Below are 25,508 nucleotides of genomic sequence, written 5' to 3'. Positions count from 1 at the left end.
ACCGCTAGCCAACGCAGACGCATGGCATGCGAAGTGGTCGAGTTTTGTTTATAATATAATTAATGGTAGGTCGAACGTAGCGATAACTCCGAGTGTGGCAATAAAAGCAATCCTTGTGTCACGACATAATTATGTCATCCATCTGCATGACATTTTGCTGAATTTACGTTGCTGCAGATGAAACACGCTTTCACCCCCACGACCAAAAAAATAGTTAGGCGCCTATGGTTGCCGGATAAGGAATTTTTCCCTAATTTGAGAAAAGTTTAAAGCTGTTGAAAAGAAAAACTTGTATTTTGGAATTTTTTTAGTCCTGGGCAAAGATCAAAACCATAAAGTTATTTCTAACTTTAACCCTTACCTTAACCCTTCCTAACTTTACTCCTAACTCTGGCAACACCTGATTTTAACCATGGCAACAAGTGTGTGAAAATAGCCACTTTGTAAGAAAAATTTGCTTGACTGTATGTTGTTATTTGTGCATAATATATTCATATCTACTTTGCAGGAGAAAAACAAACATAAAAAGATAGTTACGCGTTGAAATTACACTAGTTTAATAAGCTCCTTTCTGTTGCATAATGGAGGATGGAAATATTGACCCCTCTCTTCTTTATCTAGAAGTGCCTATTTACACTAATGATGCCCAAGTTTCAAGACGTCAAGAAATAACCATTAATGAAGGTCTAATTTTATGAAATTATTAGTTATCATACACTTTAAACTAATGTTGTTTCTGAATACAGATAAAACTGGATAATCACATAATGAATATTCTGAGCTTTTTTGTGCTTCTAACTGATATATTTGTTTATTCCAATCAAATTAGGCTATCTGGTTATCTCATAGTTTGAGTTTTATACATGGCAGAGGCTATATTTACCATGTATTGTGAATATATGTAGTAAAGATCACATGCAAGTTTGTTCGGCAAATGTGGTCAACCCCTTTTGGCGAACGAAAATTTACCAAGAGAACTTTTCAAATATTATAAAGTTTTTTTTGTTGAGAGAAGGCAAGAAACAAAAAACCATATGCTTGCGCAAACAGGTGCATATAGCCTGTGAGTGAGGCTATAGTCACAATATCTGTTAAGAATAGCTTCTGCTTTTAGACATTATGTGACAGAACGGTTTATGTATTTAACCAGTATTCTAATAACTGATTTTGTCTGTTATTTGAATACTGGTTATTTGAAAACCTTTTCTGCTGCTAATTGATATCGCAGTGGCTATTTTTACCATGCATGCGCGTCCTGGTCTCTAATTGTATGGTTCCCTGATCACTTTTGCATCAGCTTGGTTTTTCTTTGCCTACTCTTCAACAACAAAAAAGATGCCTTTAATAGACTTGTAACGTGTCTCTTTTTGTATCAACTGAAGTAGTGTCTGTGTTCTGGATTCCATACACCCTCTATTTGACATAGCTCAGAAACATTACTTTTTTATTGCCAAACTTAATACAAATTCGGAGTAGCTTATTTGGCGATTGTACTTTTTCGCTGCTTTCAGTGGACTTTTGCACCACTTTTGCTGTTTTTGTGGTATGAATGATAACTGAAATCATGGTTATTTCGTTCTTTATTTTCTGAATGAAGGTGGTTGCGTTTTATGCATTTTTAATTATGAGTAATCAATTTCAATTCTTCAAGTTTATCAATTGTGCTGGAAGTTCTGATACATATATAGTAATCGTCAGAAATGTATGTACCTATAATGTATGATGTGCCGCAAATTCTACGCCGTAGACTTGCGGCGTAGACTTTTTGTTTACGCTAACTGACGGCCACATTTTTTGGATAGTTGTCGCTTGAGGCTACGCAGTAAAGTTTTTGCGGTTTTTTAGCATATAGCGTCAACGTATACTTTTTAATGTCTTTTTTTCGCTACAACACGCCAATATACCTTCCAGCGCTGCAGTTAAAAGAATGTTTTCAATGGGCAAAGACATATTGAAACCAAAATGCAGCAAAATGTCAGATGAACACTTTCAGATGCTTGTGTTTCTTCAAAATATTCAAAATAAAACTTGTTTGTTTCGAGTGGTTTATACCGTGTGAATGTTTGGCACCTAGCAAGCAAAATGAGTTTACGCTAGTGTATGCGCTGACGCCGCCAACTTTTTTTACAAGTTTTGTTGATGCATACGGCGTATGGTTTTTCGAACGTTTGCGTTTACGCTGACGGTGTCAATATTTTTTGTATACGCGTACATCACTGGTACAACCATAGCCTCCACACAATCATAGCCTCCGTCATTTTCTTAATTCCACTATTGCATAATTAATAATAAAAACACATTTTGAAGTTATAGCCTATACAATACATCATATAGTTTAGAATTCATACAGAGTCTTGCATTAATTAATTATATAAATAACATTAAATTAGTTAAACCTGTTGTAGGTGAAGCTGATCCCAAATTTGCCGAATCATATTTCTATAGTGATCGTGGTGGTGGAAGTGATATTCTTTTAGATGATGCCAATGTGAAACGAACAATATACTGGTATTTTAAAAATTTTAATCTTATTGTCGATTTATTTAATCATGAAAATTTATCTTGATTCACACAATATGATTCAGTATTGCACTTTCGTTTTTCATGTTGTCACATTCGTGGCTGCAATTTAAATATACTAGTATTATAGTATTATACTTGTTTATTGTAAGAGCAAAGTTTAAGTGTAGTGCTTTGTTGCATACATTTGTTGTGATGAGCACTGCTTGCACTGCTGTTGTTGTAGGCTACAGTCGAATTCATCTATTGCAATTTCTGTTACACTGACACTTCATGTATGGTATAGTGGCAACAACTGTTGCATAGTCTTGTTTTTAAACTTTTTGTTTTATGTGAAAATAACTATCCAGGCCTCGAAATTCACGGCGGACATGTCCGCCGTCACAGCATATGACGTCCGCGGGAAGTACCCTCTGGATCGGTCATATTTGTCTGCCAAAAAATAACACAGAAACTAGCGATACAAATCGTCATTGCATAGCATGAACAATTGTTGTGAGAATATAATTTCCCGCGCGTTCTAGCGCGCATTTAGAAAATGTGAATATTGTATCCCTTAGCTTTCATTCAAGCTGAAAATCTTTCAATTTTTACGTTGCTTTAACGATTGATGACATTGAATCAGTGTAATAAAGGTGAATTCTTCGCTAAGAATCGATGGGAGCACGCGCAAGTTCAAGTTTTACGTCACAATGTCTGCCTTTGATCTCCGAGTAATATTGATAAGGCAAGGTTGGTTACAAAATTAGATTATATACGAGTAGGCTATTACAGTAAGTTGAAGAAAAATTTGTCAAGTTTTGGTATTACAGTAAGAAAGAAAAGGCTCATAGAAAATTCACTTTCGCTCACATACCACGCAAAAATAAACCTAAAGAAAAATGCCTAGTGAAACTTTGCACAGCAGAAAATAGTGGCGTTAGCGTAGAAGTTTTCCGACTCGTGCCCAGAGCATTGTGACGCAAAAATCCACACGACCTCGTTCGGTGGAAGTTAATCAGTTATGCGGCATATTAAGCAGCTACACCGCGCTTTGACTCTTCAAGCGTACCTCGTTGGTCTGATGAAAGCCTTCGCTGAAATTTTAAAAAGCCTTCTAAATCGTAGCTATAGCTCTCAAATAATGAAGAATTATCAAGTGATTGAGCATGACGATCGACGCTAAAACTGGTGTGTCCGCGTGAGACTTAAATTGTCCTCCGAGATAGCTGCTCAGACCGGACACGTTTGTCCGCCGTCAACAAAAACGAATTTCGAGGCCTGCTATTCATGTTACTAAGATGGCAAAAGGCAGGCACAATGTCACTCAATGTATGTTTTGCTTCAGGAAAACTCACGGCAGTTCTCTGGAACTTTTTGAGGTGTCTTTACAGGAAAATTTGATGCAAAGTAACTGCCACATCGACTTTCAAAATTCCAAGGTTTTGCCAGGTAACCATAATTGTTAGGTAGAATATATCGCTTTTGTCGTAATAACAAATGCCACAAAAGCACAACTTTTTGATTCCCCACCGTAACTTTGATTGACTTAGCTTTTTCTGTTAAACTTTTACTGATCATCAAGAATTGTATATCAAGCAACACTCAACAGTTTATGTAACTCAACCATAAGATATTATCTCTTGAAAGTTCATGCAGTAGCCTACCTAGCTATTTATTCAGGAATCAGGACATTCCGTCGTGGCCGAATTGACGCGAGACAAGTGACCTAGCCGACCTGTCGCACAGGGTCATCTCACTGTCTTGCGTCAGGTCAGCCGCGTCAGAATCTCATGTGACACCCATGTAGTCACAGGGTTGATGACAAGATATGTCAGTTATGATAAAGTTGTGATGCTAAGATGGACAATTTTTTAATTACAGCATATACTGAATCAATGATTTTTTGTGTCTAGACGTTGAAATTGTACAAGTCAACAACCAAGTTGTTATCTTATGTGCTACTTTGCATGCTTGCCATAGGATTTTCTTGAACACTGGACAGTTGCGAAAGGTAATAATTGTCTCCTGTAAGAGTGTTTAACTTAACTCGCACTAATATTTGAAATCTGACTTTTAAAATTAGCAAAATGCAATTTGCTTTAAAACACTGGTTTCGTCAAACCGTTTCTACAAATATGACAATTACTTAATTGCTGAATAATGGGGCGAAATGAGCCCGTTTGTTGTGAAAATCAGGGCTGTTGAGTCGGGCGAAAAAATTACGACTCCGACTTCTCGGTCTATCACTGGGCGAATCCGGACACGCCAAAATGCATCCTTCTCCATCGGAATGGCCCGTTTCGGCGAGTCCGATTCGGCTAATCCGATTCGGCGAGTCCGATTCGGCGAGAGCCTTTTTCGGCGAGTGCCCTATTCGGCGAGTTTTTGAAAGGAGATTATCGGGTACCGTAGCCTAATTATAATTGTCGTTTTTACATCGTTTTAACATCGCTAAACGTTGAAATCGTGCAGAATTGAATAAAAATAAAATGTTTGAACTATTAAATTAAAATTTGTTATGTCAGTTCAGTTGAGTTGTTTTTATTTCTGACCATCATATGAAAAACAATGCACGTCAACATAGCAAAGGTAGAAGCGACAAAACGCGAACGTTAAAACGTGCTTGAATTCGTCATGTCAGTTCAGTTGTTTTTATTTCTAATCATGATATCAAAAACAATACACGTCAACATAGCAAAGGTGTAGAAAAAGGTAGAAGCGACAAAACGCGAACGTTAAAACGTGTTTGTGAGCGAAGTAAGTTATTGAGTTGAAAGAAATTTGGCACGGTCGCAACACCTTCAGAAAAATTTAAGATATGAAGGGAAAATAAAGAAAAGAAAAAGTTACAAAAAAAAATCATGTTTATGTCTATAAGTTAGTACTTTTGAATAGCTAAAATGATTAGTTTGGATCAACAAATGTGTGGCCTATAGCTTGGATTGAAAGGAAATTATCGGGTACCGTAGCCTAGTTATCCCTACCAGCAAAAATTTGTTCCAAGAACCCAGTTAGCCTAACAGTTCATTTTTACATTGTAGTAACAGAATGAAAAGGCTAACCAAATGTGTGACCTATCGTTTTAACGTCGCTAAACGTTGAAATCGTGTAGAAAAGAGAACTTTGCTGACTAGGATACGTTGAAACTGAGAAACATTCACAGAAGCCTTTCGATTTGTTCCAAGAACCCAGTTAGCCTAACAGTTCATTTTTACATTGTAGTAACAGAATGAAAAGGCTAACCAAATGTGTGGCCTACAGCTTGGATTGAAAGGAAATTATCGGGTACCGTAGCTTAGTTATCCCGACCAGCAGAAATTGCCGTTTTTACATCGTTTTAACGTCGCTAAACGTTGAAATCGTGTAGAAAAGAGAACTTTGCTGACTAGGATACGTTGAAACTGAGAAACATTTACAGATGCCTTTCGATTTGTTCCAAGAACCCAGTTAGCCTAACAGTTCATTGTTACATTGTAGTAACAGAATGAAAAGGCTAACCAAATGTGTGGCCTACAGCTTGGATTGAAAGGAAATTATCGGGTACCGTAGCTTAGTTATCCCGACCAGCAGAAATTGCCGTTTTTACATCGTTTTAACGTCGCTAAACGTTGAAATCGTGTAGAAAAGAGAACTTTGCTGACTAGGATACGTTGAAACTGGGAAACATTCACAGAAGCCCTTTAATTTGTTCCAAGAACCCATTTAGCCTAACAGTTCATTTGTACAATACATTGATTCAACGTCTGAATACATCATCTTAAAAATGCAACGTATCGAAGGGCTTCTGTGAATGTTTCTCACACATTTGTTGATCCAAACTAATCATTTTAACTATTCAAAAGTACTAACTTATAGATATAAACATGATTTTTTTTTGTAACTTTTTCTTTTCTTTATTTTCCCTTCATATCTTAAATTTTTCTGAAGGTGTTGCGACCGTGCCAAACTTCTTTCAACTCAATAACTTACTTCGCTCACAAACACGTTTTAACGTTCGCGTTTTGTCGCTTCTACCTTTGCTATGTTGACGTGTATTGTTTTTCATATGATGGTCAGAAATAAAAACAACTCAACTGAACTGACATAACGAATTTTAATTTAATAGTTCAAACATTTTATTTTTATTCAATTCTGCACGATTTCAACGTTTAGCGATGTTAAAACGATGTAAAAACGACAATTATAATTAGGCTACGGTACCCGATAATTTCCTTTCAAAAATTTCAAAAACTCGCCGGATATGGCCTCGCCGAAAAAGTCTCTCGCCGAATAGGGAACTCGCCGAATCGGACTAGCCGAATCGGACTCGCCGAATAGTAGCAGACCCCTTCTCCATACCCCTGACAAGGCTGTGGAGTGTGGAATCGGGCGAAAAGTATACGACTCCGACTCCTCGGTTCATAACTAATCAACTCCAGACACGCCAAAATCCCTCCGACTCCACAGCCCTGGCGAAAATAGTGCGAGTTAACTGTCTTTGTGATTTGAATAGAATCAATCCATTCTGAGTGGGCTCTCAAGCGCGTTGTTTTCTGATCCAAGCCACAACTTTTATTTCACTCAACTACAACATGTGGCTTGTTCAAGTTTTGGGCTGTTCAAGTCCAACAGAAAGTCAACGGGCGCTTTGTTTGCGTTTGGAACCAGTAGTGGACTTGTCATTCTTCTTAAAATGCCACGGAAAGGTGAGCTTCAATTTTTTTTTTCCTTTTTTAGAAAAGTGCTACTCTTAAACTTGATTATATTTGAATATGTTATCAAATAAAGTGGTATTTCACATCCCTTCATGTCTTTTGATTGGGCTGTGGACAACGGTGTACGGTGGTTTGGTCGACAGGACGTGTGGTCGACAAGACATAGGTCGACAGAACGATTCATTTTAGTGTTAGGTTAGGGTTAAGGTTAGTTAACTAACCCTAATCCTAAAAGGAATCGTTCTGTCGACCTAACGTCCTGTCGACCAAACGTCCTGTCGACTAAATGTCTGTCGACCAAACGTCCTGTCGACCAAATGACCGGGTACCGTGGACAACTGGGTATGTACAGGAAACTTATCGAGTGTGATAAACAACTTTACTGTTTTTAGATTTACCGTTGTAAATCTAGTTGTTAATTTTTCCATCTAAAAGGTCAACCAACGCTGTCTAACTTGAACCAAGCTTCGAGAATGTCACGGATATGGTCGGGCATCAACCCATGGGCGGCAACTGGAGAGGCAGAAGCTGCCTGTGAAGTGTCCTTGATCAATGCGTGGGACCCGAAAGTTGTCGGGGTTTGCAAAGACAACAGAGTCAGAATTTGGTCTGCCAAAGTGAGTTCTTTCGACACGCAGTTCGGGCAACTACGTTTTTAAAGGGAAACTTTGAAGTTTTCTACGAAAGTATGTTTCAGCATACAACACCGTTTTGGTTTTTCACTGACCACTCTTTGTCGTCTACAGGATCAAGATTGCATTGGACAGGTTGATTTGAGCCACTACTTACCGGATGAGTATCACACTGAACAAGGTAACGTCCTGAGTCGGCAGTACTGTAGTTATTTTGTCATTCAGGTATTTTTGACTTAAAAATCAATTTATCGTATTCCCCAGTTTTTGTCTAATTTGTTGTGCCTTCAATCAAACGTTTTAGCGTCTCTGATTTTTCGGCCCTTTCATCGCTTTATTTTCAGGTCAAAATCATCAGATCCGATCTTCTGTCAATGGGGCCCACGGTTACGATCTCGTTTCGGTTTACATGGCGTTTGGAGATATTTCATTGTTTCTCAATTTTCAGGTAAACTTTTCTTACACTGTTATCGTCTACCGTTTCGATTCTAGGAAAAGTATTTTACTTGATGTGCGTAGTGGATTTGTCTGTACATCTCTTTTTTCTCTGATTCAACTGACCGTGAATTAGTGCAAGATCGCCGGTGATATTACTATTACTTTCGAGTTTTTTTAGTAAGTAAAGTTCGTTTGCAAACACTGTATCAAAGTTACAACCTGTTTTTTGAAGCTTATCACTTATTTTCAAAGTGAGAGTTCAAATAAATCTTGGAACCATTTTTGGTGGCAACAGTTTCTTTGTAGTTCTTTTCAAAGGTTTGCTATGATGCAAATCATAGCAATTGGTTGTCATTTGTCAAATTCACTTGGTCTGACAATAAAACAATTCAGTTAGATGTTTAAAAGTATTTTGGTTTTCAGTTCGACGATGAAAATCACATGTTGGAACATGTATCCACAATGCAATGCGGTACAGACGCGGTGGGAGTGCTGGCCAGCTTAATTGACTTTCAACTTTCGTCTTCCGACCACTTGTGGGCGCTTTGGATGGATGCAGAAGAGGAAATGTCGCTTTCTGTGTGTGACGTCAATCTCAAAGTGTGGCATGACGTAGCACTCGCTGCCTCTCCTGCCCAAGAGGTAAAGAGCGTTGACAACATTTGAGAAGAATGCTTTCCATCGGGCAATTTTAGTTCGCTAGTTTTAACTTCGCTTTTTAATTTTCATTGGTGCAATTGTCGACACTGCCTTTGCCATACTAGATGCCGAGTTCATAATTTCTCCAGCTGTCTCTCCGTTGCGCAGTGTCTTGAAGTGTTCATAAATTATATTTCCGATTTGGTTTTGTATGGATACGTCACCACCTTTTAATCGTCAGTTAATGTTATTGGCTTTTCTGTTGTCACGTGATTGTGTTCTGGAAAAAAGTTCTTCATCTCTGTAGATCAATGTCCCCTCTCACCTGTCAGTTCAAGAAACGTACGTGAAGAGTTTGTTTTCTTCGGGAATTTTCTCTTCGATTGCGATCACGAAAGCGTTATCAATCCATCAGAGAACAGCAACGAGCTCTCGCAACATGTCCTGGCGATCCTTGCGAGAAAGCGTCATTAAAGCCGTTAAAAACGAGGCAAGTGTGCGAATAGAGTCTTCATAATAACTGGAGTCGCTTCGTAATCATAAGATCGTTTCTGTTTGTTGCAGATTCAAAATATCCTGCCGGAAGATAACAGTGCTACGCTGCCGGAGACGATTGCGGCGCAGATGACCGCATGGCAGGCTTTCTACCAAACATGTTTGCAGTATCAGAGATTCGTGAACAAGCCTATTGGAATCACAACCCCATCCACTGTGGGAGTTTACGTCGTAAAAAAGGTTCGACTTTAGTTTGTTTTCAATGTTCCAAATTTCAAATCTTGTGCTGTTCACCTTATGTTTGCGACCACTTTTGTAAAAACATTTTTTCAATGCAGCTTTAAGTTAGTTATTTTTCATCAATTTCTAAGGTTTTCTTCTTGACTTCGTTACCTTTTTATTGAAGGCTTGTATCGATAATTAGATGATTAACATTTTGGTCTCTTTATTTTTTTTAGAGTAATCACACGTTCTTACAACTTTGCTTCTTGTATCGTCTTCTTGTAGCTTTTCTCTCGTGCTTAAACCAAAACTTTTCTTGTTTTAGTATGCAACCTTCCTAGTGATAATGACGCGTTTTTACTTCTTTTATTAGTATTTGGTTGATGCTACCAGTTCCACTGGATACTGTATAGGCTTGTTGCAATCGTTGCATTTCAAGTCTTGTTTAGCCAGCCAACCTCTGTGGCTTACCAATGAACACGATTATGTTCCAGGAACATATCTCAACCACGGTGTCGGTTTCAAATCTCGAGGCAGTCTGTAGAGGAGCGGACCCTTCAGTTTGCAGAGATTCTTTTCAAGACGGTAAGATGCAGTTGTCATTCTGCAATACAACTGTTTAATGTCTGAATTTGCAATGTTGTTATTATGTAATAAATTAACTACAACGCTAAATATTTCTATGACCTACAATCCTACATACGTAACAGAATAACCGCCAAGCCCATTTTTTTCGCATAGAAGAAAATATGGAGTATCTCGGAAAGCTATTGAAATGTCTGTCACTGCTGGCAAATATACTCGGGCAGGAATACATCGACACCGTAATGCAATCACTGATATACCGCGACAACCCGGTTGAAACTGTGAAAGATGAAATGGACACGATACGTGAGCTGATGAAGTAAGAACACGCGCAGTTTGGTCACAAACTATATTTCAGCGACAGTCACACATTTTTGTTCATGCAGAACTTTTAATTTATCTAAACAGCAAAGCAGTTGCTTTTTGCATTGATAACGTTGCTACTACCACTATTTGTAAAAGTGTGACGTAAAAAGCGACTGATTTGCTGTCTGAGTAGTGATCTGTTGCCCTTTTCATCGTTTAGCGACATTGAACTGATACAAAAAAGCAACTTTTAACTGATTGCTTATAATTTCGTTTCAGCGAACGGGCAGATGGTAGAGAGCTGCAAGACCTGGCGATTGGTGACTTGACGTCATCAGTAAACATGCTACTCACTTGTCTCGATCCTGAAATGCCGAACCGCGATCTTGGTATGTACAAGTCAGTTATAATGTTCACATATCCTTTTATGAAGCGAAGCGCATGTATTGGAAATATGCTGTTATCCATTAGCGCATTGGTGAGTGGTCCGCAGGAACAAATTCAGGGCCATTTTTATAAATTCTTTTGCATGCACAATTGCGCATAATCAAGACCACTCCGGTCTTTAAATGGAGGTTGGGGGTAAGCAAGGGCATGCTCCCTGTAGAAAAACATGCATCAAAAAATCCTTATGATAATCCACAATTGCATATTGAACTAACGTCAATTAGCTTTGGTACGGTGCTTTATCCACGAAATTAGTTGACACGTAACGATGATGCTCAGTTACCTGGTTTAAGTGAACACTATCATTTACGATATCGGCTACGATTAGATCGGTTCAAATGAACAGGTTGTGACACAAAAATAACACTAACTTGCAATGCATGGAAAAAATTGGCTACAGATTGAAACACCCTGTGTCTAAAAGAAAAATGGTATGAAGTAACTACGCCTTGCTTGCAACGGTTTGTAGTCGTATCGGTCATCTCGTTATTGATTCAAACGTCACCAATAAATAAATGATTGATTTGCACATGGAATAGTTATTTCATTACACAACGTGGCTTTGTATTTGAAATAACTTGTTGTTATTTCAGTTTGTGACAACAATCGCAAGTTGACTGGGGATGCCGGCATCGAAGTCCTCTGTCGGGTTGTGCAGCGATACGTGAACGATCGATTGCAACTTTCCCTTCTTCTCTTAATTTTATCGATATTGTTTGATGAACAGCAAGAGACAGTAAGTTAGCGATGAGCAACAATCCGTTTGAGCACAGACCCAGATAGCAAAATCCGTCATTTTTATTTGACGGATTTTGCTGTCTGGGGACCTTTTATCTTCAAAAGTACTACCTCTGGCATTATTGAAAATTGCTTGTTTCATAGCAAGCTGCTTGATGTTAAGAAAGCGTAGAACCATCATCTGCTATCTGCAACTCCTGGCTTAATTTCTGAGCGGTCCGTTTTTATACGTGGTTACCAACCGATACGACTATACAACAACATTTCATCGAAGCGTAAATCCGATCTGTGTTACCGCTGCTCCATCATTGTAAACGTGAAATAATGTGTCCGTATTTAATCGCGAGTTTGTGTAAGTTACTTTTACAATAAGCACTGACTTTGGTGTTCGTTTCTTCAGCTGCCTCCTCGAGTGTCGATCTATGTTCAAGCATACAACGCCATCAAGTGGGCAGTCACAACCGAAACTGAGCACGTGTCGCAGTCGTCCTTGTGAGTTATTCTTTATCACGAAAAATTGTCTTTTCAAAGTTGTTTTAACATTGGCGACGTTGAAACAATGCAAAAAAAAGGCAACTTATGCTTCCTGGGTTTGCTCCTGCATTATGTGTTAACCGATTTTGTAAGTATTTTATGCTTTTTAAAATGAACCATCTTTCTATGTTTAGGGAAAACACGTTACAAACACTGTCAGTGCGTGACACTCTGCAGTCTCAATTTACTCCGTTCACTCTGATCAACTACTATCTGAGAAACGAAGGCGGAATGTTCTTACAAGAGCTGCTTGACTTCGAAGTGCTGTTGAGCCCGGATATTATGCCAAAAGCCGCAGCAGCCATCGTGCAACTTCTGTAAGAAAAGTGTTGCTCATAAGAAGCACAGCTTGAATAGAATGTCTGTCTAATGTAATTAAAATGTTTGAAATGTGTAGGCAGCTGAACTGTTTTCAATTCACAAAACTTTTATTGTTGTGACTTACTCCACATACGCAGGTGGCCTCTTGGTCCTACAATGTCTTTTCCTGAGTTTCTTCTCTCCAAAGCTCAATATTCTCGGCTGCAACATTATCTTGACAAAGAGCTAAGTCCGTGGTGTGACTTCTGTCCAGCCTACATCGCATACATGCTTGGCCACTGCCATCTTCACAAAGGCCAGTATAACAAAGTAAGTAATCGCATCGCTTGAGAGCTGGACTGTAACAAAGAACATTCTGTGGCTTTGGTTTGTTTCTGGTAACTGACGTCACTTTCTTTTGAAGGCCGTTCAAACGTTTCTGCAAGGCGGTCGGAAGGTGAACGAAGAGGAAATACACCTCAACAGGTTCATGCAAATAGATGAAGAAACTGATGCGGACCAAGTTGAAAGTCTTTATTATACAAAGGTGACACGTAATCACATTCAATGCCTTCCTTGATAGCAAATCAGTCGTTTTTACGTTGAATCAACGCCTGCAGACGTTAAATCTATGATCTCTAAAACTATGATTCACGTCGTTATAGTCACTGATTACTATCATTCTGAAGAACGTTTTTCACTGTTACAGATTATGCAGATTTTTGAAGAGCACGACTTAGCTGAGCAGGTCATCCTCATTGCTCGACACGCCATCGAAAAAGCTGATGTCAACGATCCAAGTCTGGTGTGTAGCTATCTTTATTCTTTATACTTGTGCCTAACCCTTGACATGTTGTGTAACTTTTCAAATGCGCTCGCTGAAATATTGTGTATCTTACTAAACGCTTTGGTTTCAGCCTATTTTGTGCTCGAGCGTGTTCCGCCAGTCGCTTTCACTTTATCGTCACGACGACGCATACCAGGCTATTGTGTGGAACGGTGATGCTGAACACAGGAAGGTGATTATTATTTTTAAGTTCCCCCCCCCCCCCCAAAAAAAAAAAAACTATTAATCATAGTTTTCATTTGAATTATCAATATAAAGTGAATTTGTTAACATTAAGAAGTGCCATTTTCTGCTAGAAAATATATATTACCCATCGGTTTGATAAAATCACCGGTACTGACTACTGAAACGTCGAAAATAAACTTGGTTGTCGCTCTAATATCTTGTACGCCTAGCATACAGTCACCTTGATATTCACAATGTCATTATAGGATTGCCTTCGTGCTATGGTCGTTGCCCTATGTGATCGAAAAGAATACAAAACCCTGGTGGAATACCCGTATGATGGATTGCAGGATGATGTAAGTATTTGTGCTTGTCATGACTGATGTGACTCGACTCGATATAAATAAGTCATGTTAGTCATTTAAATACTCAACTGTGCGAGTTTACACCACATGAAGAATGTTGTGCTTGATTTCAGCTTGTCAGAATCCTTGAACACCGAGCGCGTTGTAGCGACTTGCTAACCAGTCCCCACAAATATTACGATCTCCTTTATGCCTTTCATATCTACAGGGGAAACTACAGAAGAGGTAAGCTGCATAGCAGTTCTGCATCTAACCTGTTGAACTGTAACATTAACCACGGCATCTGGACTAGTGGCGGCTCAGCTCTCGACACAGGACTAGTCGAGAAACTGTTTCAATGGCAACTCTTTATTTAACTCCATAAGTGGATAGCATAGTTGATGAGTGATCACATCACAATTTCAATATTATTGTAAAAATCCGAGGATGCATAATTGCATATGTACTACTGTACTAGGGTGTCCCACTTTTAGGCGACTTTTCAGGAAAATTAGGTTCGGGTCAAATTCTGAATGTATTTTCGTCACTGATTTCAAAAATAACGTTATTTTTTCATTATGACGTCATCTTGATGTTCCAGCTAGCGGATTTTTGCTAGTTTGGCCTTATCACGAATATAATTGCTGCGCGGAAACAATCGGCCACCTCCACTAGTGGGGAACAAACCGACGATGGATTATGATGATGATGATGGTAAGAGCTAGAGAGTTGGAACTTGCGCCAAAATGACCGGAAGGGACGATTTCCTATTTGTTGTCAATACAATATGAAACGCTGACTGCAACAGAAAAGGAGTTATTTTGAAAAAACATGTTTTTGCTCTTTTTGGACAAAAAATGAGAAACACGGCAATTTTGCTTGGGTTTTGCTATAGTTATGATTGTTTTTGATTGTTAAGCTGCGCCACGTTGTTTAACAATTAAGTACAGTGGTAGCTAGTGTAGTAGTGGTACACACTCTTGAATGGCTCTTCCATGTAAATGAGATTTATTTTACACACGCAAAAAGCTTTTTGGAAGGCAAAGTGAAATGCCCTAATGCATACGAAGATGGCGGTTTGATAAACAGAATTAAGAAAATACCAAAACCTAAGCCCCAACATCTGAAAATCTGACAAGATTGTAAAGTTTCCATCAGAGCTATCTATAGCCGCAAATCATTTAAAAGCCATGATCGTATGGTTTTCTGAGCACAGGAACGAAGCTAAAGATTCATCTTTTCGGAGCGACCATATGTGTCTTCTTGCTCTGGCAGCTCATTTATTGATGGATGTTCCAGGAAATTTGAAACCCCTACTTTTTTATCGTCAAGAAGGCGTGTCCCATGCGCGTTGGATAACAAAAGCGAGTGGTTACTTAAGAATACTGATTTTTGGGTAGGCCTATTGTGTCTGTTTAGCCTCATGATATCCCTAAACTTCAACGTATGGTTTCTTTCATTGTTTGTGTTTATTTGCCAGCATTTTTAGTCATCCATCTTAAACCTTCCACTGCTGAAGGTCCCTCAATTGTACTGTTTACAAGAGATTTATTACTTGCATATAAATCTGTTGAGGAACCAGTATTCAACGCTGTTCTGAAGCATTTCGTTAAGCATGCATCCCAATGGTTAAGCTCTAAAAACTTTACTTTAACTTCCCACGCTGAAGCTCCGCCTTTTGCTGCTGATGCGGTAACACAGAAAAGTTTTCTAAGAAACGTTGATGCAGACGCTTTTGAAGCGTGGCAACTTACGTGATTTTTCTTCGAAGAAAGTAAGATGGCATGGATGGCTCCATGCATTGCATGTTTTTCTTCTCCATCAGTGTTTTGGCGTATGATCGATAACAACAATCGAGAAACAGAGCGCTTCATTGGCAGACTGAAAGGCGTTGTGAACGGCTTGATTCGAGATGATGACCAAGATGATTTGGCCAAAACAGATTTACGCATTCGTGCTGCTTTGCACAGTATAGTGTGATAAATCATCCCATTGAGCTGTGTTGGTTGTTGAACGGTGTTTTTTTTTGATAGATCTAATACATCTAGAACTAAATGATCAAGGGTTTAAAGTTAGCTAGTATTAGTAATTGCAACATGCATGTAAAAATCAATGCTGAGGTAATTATTGTAAATACAATATGCTAGACTACTACCACTGCATTTAATTGTTAAACAATGTGGCGCAGCACAGCAACTTAACAACCGAAATACAAGCGTCACTGTAGCAAAATTGCCGTGTTTCTCATTTTTTTTGTCCAAAAATGAGCAAAAACATGTTTTTTCAAAATAACTCCTTTTCCGTTGGAGTTAGCGTTTCATATTGTATTGACAACAAATAGGAAATCGTCCCTTTCGGTCATTTTGGCACAAGTTCCAACTCTCTAGCTCTTACCATATTCGTGATAAGGCCAAAATAGCAAAAATCCGCTAGCTGGCACATCAAGATAACGTCATTTTTGAAATCAGTGACGAAAATCCATTCAGAATTTGACCCGAACCTAATTTTCACGAAAAGTCGCCTAAAAGTGGGACACCCTAATATGTACTATGTAGCTCACACTGCTACGCAAGAGTATAGATATTGTTCTTACGTCATCATCACCACTATTGCGCTCGGGACGTCGCTGTCCTAACTACAGCTGTGTAGTGTGTATGGGCAGATTACTACTAACTGTGCACTATGCTGCTACACATACAACATACAAACAATTTGTTCCCAAAACCTCAGCTTGACCAGACTGTCTTCTCAGCTTCCAGCACCATGTACGAACATTCTTGGAGGATAGGATCGGAACACAGAACAATGGCCGCGATTAAGAAGAAGTTGGCTTGTTTAGTTTCAGCTTCTACTTGTCTGATGTTGGTTAACAAGGAAAATCGATGGATTGTGCATCCCGCCTCCTCACAGGAAGGACAGGTAAAACTTGGCAATGTTTTTAAATGGACAGGCTACTTTTGCAAAGAGCGTTTTGGAATCAGAGTTATGTGCATACAATACAACTTCATACCAACTTTATTTGGTCACACAGTAATATTCAAAATGTTGCTTTGCAGCATGAAGGGGGAAAGTCCCCGAAGCGAGACTACGAAGGAGAGGAAAGAGAATTCGCTGAAGGTGAAAGCTTTTGCTAATTAGACGCAATCAAATTAAAAATTAATAAAATTGACGTAATCGTCAGTTGTCATAAACTTGGGAATCTATCTCATACTGGGTGGTAGTTGACATCACAGTTACATTAGATTATGCGATGTAGTTCCGTCGTGTAATTAACTAGACACGTACGTTTTCTCCTTACTCTGCTGTGAATTGATTGGCAGGTAAACGCAAGGTTGTGATATGCGAATTGAAAGACATAGAGAAGGAAGTTGATTTAGCTGAAGCTGCACTGAAGATCGCGAAAGAAACAAAGGTAGCTATCGTATGCTTTCTGTATTATATATGAATATGATGCGACTTGATTATGGTACTGTCCATAAACAATTTGAAGAATTTTGTTAGAATTATTCAATTTGGGTTGCTCTAACTCAGGCTATGAAGTCGCAACAAACTCGTGGTTTTGAAGACAGTAATGTACTGCGTGCAAACTGCAAAGATTTGCTGAAATATGCATCTTAATCATAAATCTTCATGTCTTGTTTAATGTTTATAGCCAAAAAGTTAAAATTGATTCTCATATTTCTGTTTTGTTTTTTATCAGGACGATTCATCTATAGCAGCCACCATGTCACCTCAAGAGACTGTTTCACTGCTTTGCCACCATGGATTATACGAAGACGCTTTTAGTATTTGTGACAAGTTTCAATTAAAATTTACCGCCCCATTCCAATCTCTCACAACGAGGTAGGACCAGTGACTAAGCCGCTAAGCGTAACTTTTATGTTTTTTTAAATTGCTTCTTTTGTTAGGAATAAAGATTGCGTAATATCAAATTTCAGCGCCCCCTTAGGACAAATAAGCTATCAAAATTTGAAGTCTGTGTGGCTTTACTTTACAACGCTTGTTCAATTTGAAACAACACTGATATTGAAGCCAGCACGACCGCCAGATTTTCCAACAGTTTTCACGAGATTACTGTAACTCAACGTTGCTTCTCATTGTCAGATGCGTCCAATCTTCTTACGAAGACGACGAGTCACAAACGTCATCGTGGATCAACAAGTACGAGAGCAAGCTGTTGTCCGACGGGCATTCCAGTGCCTCTGACGTCGCATGGAGAATGCTGAAGGAATTTCTGAAAAAATTTGGTGACGCAAGCGGAAGTTACAGAGCAGTGTTGAAAACACTCCTCAGCTATGGCGTTAATTTACCAGCTTGGTTTGTCAATGCATACAAAGTGAGTGACGTATGGGCTCTTAAAGTTTTTTTTATAAAGAAGAGCTTATGCTTAGAACCTTTTTTTTAAATATGTCCATTGTCCAATCAAAGCTCTTGGTCTAACCCAAGAAACCGTCACGCAGTTTCACATGCGACAATTTTGTTGAACCCACATGACCTAACTGTTATTTTTATGTTACGATATACGTTTTGGCAACACCAAAAACATGGCTTCTCGTTTACAAGAAAATTTTAATGCACAGTACTGCATCTCATGTCAACACAAGCGGGAGTTGTGATCTTCAAGTGGTTGATTGCCCATTTGAGCAATTTCAAATCCATGTCTTCATGGTGCATCATTTTGGAATCAAATTTAATATTGCTTTCTGACAGAAACTAAACTGCCCTGAACTCATACGGATGATGATCTGCTACGACTACCTGGAGCAGGCAACCATGATCTGTATCGAGTACGTTGAAGGTGTGATGGGCATTGTGCCTGAGCACTTCAATATTGAGGTAATCAATGTCTGCTGCAACAAATAACAAAACCATAAAATAATCTTTTCATACAGATGATTTTAAAATCACATGTTTTTATTTTAGGATACCTTATCCAGCATAGGCCGAAAAGTATGGGTTCCCTATAATGAGTTTGAACAACTTTTATTTGTGTTAAAAGAAACGAGCGAAGATCCAAAATACATGAAGGTAAATCCTGGTGACCTAACAAATAGAATGGCCCTAGGCTAAATATTAAAAATGATTATTGTTGTGAATTGTTCACATGAAACCAGTGCTGAAAATGTATAGTCTGTAACACTACAGTAAAAAAAAATACGTTTGCACAGTACAACACATTAGCAAGTTAAATTATCTTTTCATGTATTTCAGCTTCACGACCTTCTCCAAGCGAAAATGGAGCATTACTTCGCCGAAGCCGAAAAAATGTCAGACATGTATCTTTCATAGGAACACTGTTAGATCAGTTGAACTGTCTACGGTTAATGCGACTGGGGTTTGTTCAAATATCGTGTGACATTTTCACCCCCTCTTTTCTCAGACAAAACAATTCTTATGTGCCCGAAGGCGTTGACACATTTGAACTTCTATATTCTCCATTAATAATTTGCAAGCACTGCCAATAAATAAATTTTACTTAGTATTTTTGCAATTGTTCGTTTGTAAAATAATTGAAACGCTGAAAGCAACCACTCAACCTTCGATGACAGTTTTAACATGTTCTTTATAAAAACAGTCAATAGTTTCTCTTTGCTTCTTTCGTAACCAAACATGTGGCCGCTTGTTCATAATCCTCTGCACCGCCTCTTCTGGGCCACAACCATACGCCTGCGCCAAAAAAATATGTAGCCTAGTTGTCAAAATTGCAAGTCACGCTATAGGTCAGACCGGTTAAAGTGGTCACTTGGCACTTTAAAACAGACCACCCTCGTTAAAAACTGGAGGCTTATACAGTTGCACAATGTTAAATAAACGTAAACCTGAATACAAAAAAATAGACAGTTGGATAACTGAAACTTCGTTATAAAAAGGATGTTCGACATTTTTGTAACAAGACCAAAACTTTACTTTCGTTAGTCAAAAACATCACAGCATAGAAACAAACACAGTTTAACCAGCCTAAAAACAAGTTAAATTTGATTATAAAAAACTTATTTATGTATTACAAAGAATTGGTTGGTTTGAAATGTTAATCTGGCCACACTTCCATACTTCTAAATTAATCTTATTATAAGCTGACTGGTTGATTTGATCTTTATCCTCGAACTAGAAAATCTTTGAGAGCTTAATTCTGGCACTTTCGCATACTTGTGGACTTAGAGGCTTTGAACAACTGACGCAGACCCGGTCACAGAGATTGACAGAGTGGAGTTTCGGATTGTTGTTACCGGGGAATTATTCCATTCACTAGGTGCTGCTGAATGGAAAGAAGTCCTTAAAATGCATTGCTCAAGCGCACACCCCGAGAACCAAACCAGCGCCGCTTGATCTTTAGTAGGGTACTGAGCTAACGGGGCGGATGGATGATGATGTTTTTAAAAGCAAAACTGCATTAAAATTTTGGTTTTCTTTCAAATTTATTTTCTCCAATAAGACACACAACCAAATAACAGTTAAGTTCTTTCAAGTGCACTTGGCAATGCCATATTGCTAAGCTAACTACTGTACTAAACAAAACTTTTTGTACAAGCACCCCTTTAGGCTTATGGTATGCTGAATCTTTTTTGGCCTTACAGACGTTATTCAAATAAAAACATACACACGTTTACCCTAAAATGCATATATTTATGTTGTCAAGCCACGATAAAATCACACGTGTTTATCGAAAGTATTTAGTTTATGTGTTAAAAATATCTACAGTACCGTAATGATATGTTGATGTGGCAACCGTGTTTTAGCGTAACTTGCGAGGCTTATATCTCCAAGACGTATTATTAGAAAAAGAACTGTATTTAACTGGTCTGGGTCTAGCTGCATGACTAAGAAATTAAGAACGTCTTACCACCATCAGGTAACACGCGACCAAGGTGGGTCCTCTTGTCCTTCCAGCCTTGCAATGAACATAAACGCTTTCAGATCGTTCACGATGAGCCATTATGAAGTCCACGCCATGCTTCAAGTTACTCTAAAAGTATAAACAGTCAACTTAGGGAACGTTCAAATATTACGTAACGCTTTTTTCCGAATTTTTGACCCCCCCCTCCCCCATGTAACGCCAACGTAACGCATTTTTCAAGCCCCCCCTCCCCCATGTAACGCTTTTTCACTACGAATTCAGCATAAAAAACTACCATTCTGTACTCGAAAGCGTTACGTAACGTTTTGCTTGAACCCCCTCCCCCCCGATGTGACGCTAACGTAACGCTTTGCATAAACCCCCCCTCCCCCTCGAAGGCGTTACGTAATATTTGAACGTTCCCTTAACCAAATCAGAAATTCCCGCAGTAAAACTACTCTATAGCTCATGGTTGCTCAACTTGTGGAACACAGCAAGTGTAAGAGATAAATCAAAAATGTGCTAGAGGATAAAGCGATGAAACATGAATGTGTATTCAAAAAGTTCATATAAGAGCAATAAACTATAATTTTTGCAAAGATAAACCGACTAAAATTTCAAGCTGCAAAGAAAGAACACAATCGTTTAGGCTACTTGGATTAATCATTTGACAAAGTGTTGCATTAAAATGAATTGGTATGTAACATGTAGGCCTACCAGGGGCGCCGGAACGATTTTTGACTGGGGGGACAAGATTACAAAAAAGGGCACTTTTGTTTACTAAAAGGCCAATTTTTTTCAAGTTTTAGGATAAGATATAGCGGTAATGCTAATCTATCAGCTCACTATGTAGGCTATTGAGTAGGCTAATGATAGCCTACAAATGTCCGGTATACAAAGAAGGGCATCATGCTATGTTATAATGAAGTAACCTACTGTTAAGCCTTAAAGCAGCCTGCGGCCTTAAAGCGCAGATTTGGCAGCCTAAAAGGAGCTCTCGGTTGGCCACGATGGCTGCCGAAAAAAAACGAGTTTTAAGGCCTGTATTGTGTTGCAGTTGCAAAATTTTGTGCCGTAAATATCATTTTGAGGCAAAAATGAAAGATTATAAATAGGCTAAAAGCGAATAGCAGAAATTGTTATATTGCAAAATGTGCAGTAGCTTACATGACTTTAAAAGGGCACCATTGCCCCCCCTGCCCCTCTATCTGCAGAAAAATTGAGGGCAGGGGGGGCATCCGCCCCCCCTGCCCCCTTGCTTCCGGCGCCCCTGAGGCCTACCATGTTGTTAACCAACAAATTTATATTTCAACATTTAACCGAGACTTATCAGAATTGCAAAATGCATTTCAACGCTGCAAATTCAAAACCTAACTTCTTTTCTCATGGAACTTAGGTCACGCTTCCTGTTTAACCAATGTCACTCACACGGAATTTAGCTAAACACATCTGTATTTCTAAAGCGGCATAACTATATAACTGGTATCGCTTTCATAACCATCACGATAGGTTATTAGTTACTGATAAAAAGGTAGCTACTACCGGTATATTATGACATAAGCGGGGAATTAAAAATGCACACACTCAGAGACAGACTTGCAAAGACAACAGACTGAACAACACTCAGAAACGGACTGTGAAAGGAGAAAGTAAAATTCACGACTAGAGAATGCGCTCTTCTGACACCGGTTGGTAAAACTAAATTGGTTAGCGACAGAATAAGTTCTTTTCAATTTCCCGAACTTGTAATTTTGATTTATAACAAATATAGTTAATTCCATTTAATTTTTGTAGGTAACTTAAGTAATCATACCCCTAGACTAGACAGAATAAATTATCGTTTTAATAACCAAATAACAGATTTAGATAGCCAAAACCCTACACTGGGGGCTTTAGATAGGAAAGCACTACAGGTACAAAAGCTGAGATAAAAAGTAAAGGAAGGACTCAACGGTGTGCACTGTCTGCAGCTATGAACCCTATATATGTTTAATTTTTTTTCTTGCTTTCCACTGCATTGCAGTATGTATTTGTATGTTTCTGCTTTTATTTTCACATTTAGCAGATGACCACTGCAACTGGTGCCAGAAAAAATCATCCTATGAACAACCAAACTTCTCAGTATTTAACCCAGGAATATCTAATGAAGGGGATACGAAGGCTTTCTTACATATTATTTCAATTATTATTTGATATTATTACATCTGAAAGGGCTTCTGTTCATCATAAATAAGCTCTGTTTATTCTAAAATTACAATTGGCACCGATAAAACTTAATTAACCTTGTTATGATAACCTGCATTACGCTGTTAACATCAAGCATAGATATTCATTGAATGCTCATAATTACTTGTTATTAAGCGACTACCACCTATAAAGCAGCGGCTGAAATCAAGACGCCCCTTTGTGCATGCCGCACAAGCACAACAACTACTTAAGAACGAAGAAGAGCTTGGTTTAAGTTCGGCACACTGGAAGAACCACATGTGGAACACGGAGAGGCAAAATCACACCTCCACGCTCCGTGACTTCATACCCGACGCCGATCCCCGTCCACCAGGGATGTCCCTCGCAAGGCTTGCGTGGGTCAGGCTTAACCGCCTGCAAATTGGCGTCGACCACTTTCATTTGTACATGCACAAGTGGGGCCTGGCTCCTTCATCAGAATGCGAGTGTGGTGCCACTCAACAGACCGCAGACCATGTCATCCACCACTGCCTAACCCACCAGCCTTCACATGGTGCGCATGGTCTGAGGGTCCTGGACGACAAGACTGCTGAGTGGCTGAAGATTTCCTGCCCTCCAATCTAGCCTGGAAAGATCGCTCATACGCTATCATCATCATTACTTGTTAATTCAACTACCGGTAATATTAGACTTGCTATACATCCCAGTTTAGCCGGGACAGTCCCGATTTTAAGGCCTTGTCCCACCCAGTTAACCAGTTTGTCCCAGAATTTGAGATTTGCAAAAAAATTCATTAGTTAGCCATTTTAGCAATTCTTTCTCAAGTGGGTCTGCGAAAAATATCAACAAAATGTTCCGAAGCAAATGATCAACATTGACTTCCTTTTCGATGAGTACGTTTTGGTAAAAAAATACATGTCTGAGAAAACAGAATCATGGCAAAATACAACGACATCTCTTGAACAAAAGTGGATCCAATTGTTCCAAACTTTTAACAAAAACATAACCATTCCAAACTTTTAAAAACTTGTCATGTTTGTGCTTTGTTTGCCTATGGAACATCAGCACCAGTTGAGCGAATTTTTTCAATTATGAACAATATGTGGTCTGATGACAGAGGCCAAATGCTAGAACAGAATGTCAAAGCTCTCCTCACTTGCAAAATTAATGTTGATTTGACATGTACGGTAGTGAATTTTATGAAAAGATAAAATCAAAAACTGTACTTTTGAAAAAGGTGCTAAGAAAAATATTATTAGGCCTGATTCGTTTGCTCATAAACATTCTAAAGTTTTTTTGTTTTTGTTAGTAAAATAGGCCTACATATATTGGTAATTTGCCAATATTAATTAACTATAAAGCTTTGGTAGAGAGTTTGCTTTGTTGAACCTTAGAGAAATAAAACATAGTAACTTTAGCGGGTTTAGCATACTTTATTTCACACAAAATATAACATAATTAAATAAAATAGAGTTTATTTTATTTAATTATGTTATATTAATTAATTAGTTGCATTAAATTCTTTTATGTTAGGCCTACATGAAGTTCATTTGCAGTTTTCAATATGCGTCCCGGATTTGCATTTCTAAAAAATGGCAAGCCTACATGATATACTTGTTTAACACATAGCTTACTGCAAAGGCTTTCTACTGGTAACTTTTCAACTGTTTTCCCAAACAAGTATAATAATTATTCTACATAACATTGTCTTCTGTAGCTGACTGTATCAGCTGCACTACAAAACTTTCTGTATTTAAAAAAGAAACACATGTTCAACACAGTACCAACTACTGCCCTTCTAGTGTTATGAGAATAAGGTAATTGCTGTAAGCTTCAAATTTCCCTTCTTTAGATACCGGTATCCCTGATTCACCCAAACATAGAAACTGAAAAGCCTACAGCTAGAAATTTACAGCTGGTGTGCAAAGTAATTGGCAACTAAGCATTAGTAGCAGATTAAATAAAATTTCTTACTTGAGATGGTGCACCGACAAGGTCTATTGTTGGTAGTCTGAGTTGAGTAACGCCACAATCTCTCCATTCTTCTTTGCTTAACACATAATTTTTCAATTCATAGTCCTCATTCAATGAAACTATACCTTTGATTCCTTCATCAAGAAGACTTTTAGTCATAGATTTAAATGGCAATGCTCCCAAAATAACTGTATCATCGATGCGGTTGTACCATTTTCTTGAAGTTACTTTTTCCATCAACACATTATATGCTAGAGTTGGATAAAAAGCAAGCTTGGTTACATGATTCCACATCTTCGTGCCAAAACTTTAAAAATGTAGGGGAAATTCCCTGAAGCAGTCACTTCATAAAAATTATTCTCATACTGATTGAAAATTTAAAATATCTGTGAAGTTGTTTGAGATATGTGGGGTTGGCAAAAAGACAAACACAAATTGATACAAATAAATAAAAAATAAAATAATGCTTGACTCTGATTTAATTCTCGCGTGTGCACTCTGAAGTTTTGCTTTAACAGTGATCATGATCACCACAAACAGTAAAATATCTTTTTCGCCAGTTGGGGACGCTTTTAGTTGAAACTTTGTGCACACAACAGCCTTGCCAGATGAAGAATTTTGTCT

The 25,508-nt window shown here is 38.4% G+C and overlaps 2 protein-coding genes across 3 annotated transcripts; one reads left to right on the top strand and one right to left on the bottom strand.

Annotated features, from left to right (window-relative positions):
* Nucleotides 1-516: 516 nt before the first annotated feature.
* On the top strand, nt 517-19,239 carry LOC145777332 (nuclear pore complex protein Nup160-like). 2 transcript variants are annotated; one of them, XM_082588691.1, is made up of 31 exons: nt 517-684; nt 2,406-2,508; nt 3,848-3,951; nt 4,416-4,513; nt 6,995-7,187; nt 7,632-7,813; nt 7,943-8,009; nt 8,173-8,276; nt 8,690-8,908; nt 9,213-9,395; nt 9,470-9,640; nt 10,117-10,207; nt 10,367-10,526; nt 10,793-10,902; nt 11,554-11,696; nt 12,099-12,190; nt 12,367-12,549; nt 12,691-12,862; nt 12,957-13,079; nt 13,242-13,337; nt 13,450-13,551; nt 13,811-13,900; nt 14,023-14,134; nt 16,641-16,807; nt 16,945-17,005; nt 17,209-17,300; nt 17,589-17,731; nt 17,993-18,224; nt 18,599-18,724; nt 18,812-18,916; nt 19,100-19,239. In XM_082588691.1, exons 1-31 carry the CDS (start codon nt 582-584, stop codon nt 19,175-19,177), a joined length of 4,005 nt encoding a protein of 1,334 aa, XP_082444817.1. In that variant the 5' UTR covers nt 517-581; the 3' UTR covers nt 19,178-19,239. The 2 variants fall into 2 exon arrangements, with proteins under 2 accessions (XP_082444817.1, XP_082444816.1); XM_082588690.1 differs by having other exon boundaries at nt 10,364-10,526.
* Nucleotides 18,856-25,229, bottom strand: LOC145777333 (phosphatidylglycerophosphatase and protein-tyrosine phosphatase 1-like). Its single transcript, XM_082588692.1, has 3 exons — nt 24,885-25,229; nt 20,730-20,852; nt 18,856-19,555 (listed from the first exon to the last, which is right to left on the bottom strand). The coding sequence occupies exons 1-3, from the start codon at nt 25,176-25,178 to the stop codon at nt 19,421-19,423; spliced, it is 552 nt and encodes a 183-aa protein (XP_082444818.1). The 5' UTR covers nt 25,179-25,229; the 3' UTR covers nt 18,856-19,420.
* Nucleotides 25,230-25,508: the final 279 nt, after the last annotated feature.

Source organism: Aplidium turbinatum, chromosome 9 (assembly GCF_918807975.1).
Source record: "Aplidium turbinatum chromosome 9, kaAplTurb1.1, whole genome shotgun sequence".
Taxonomy (NCBI): domain Eukaryota; kingdom Metazoa; phylum Chordata; class Ascidiacea; order Aplousobranchia; family Polyclinidae; genus Aplidium; species Aplidium turbinatum.
The sequence above is the reverse complement of the archived record's forward strand: the minus strand, read 5'-3'. Positions and strand labels throughout refer to the sequence as shown.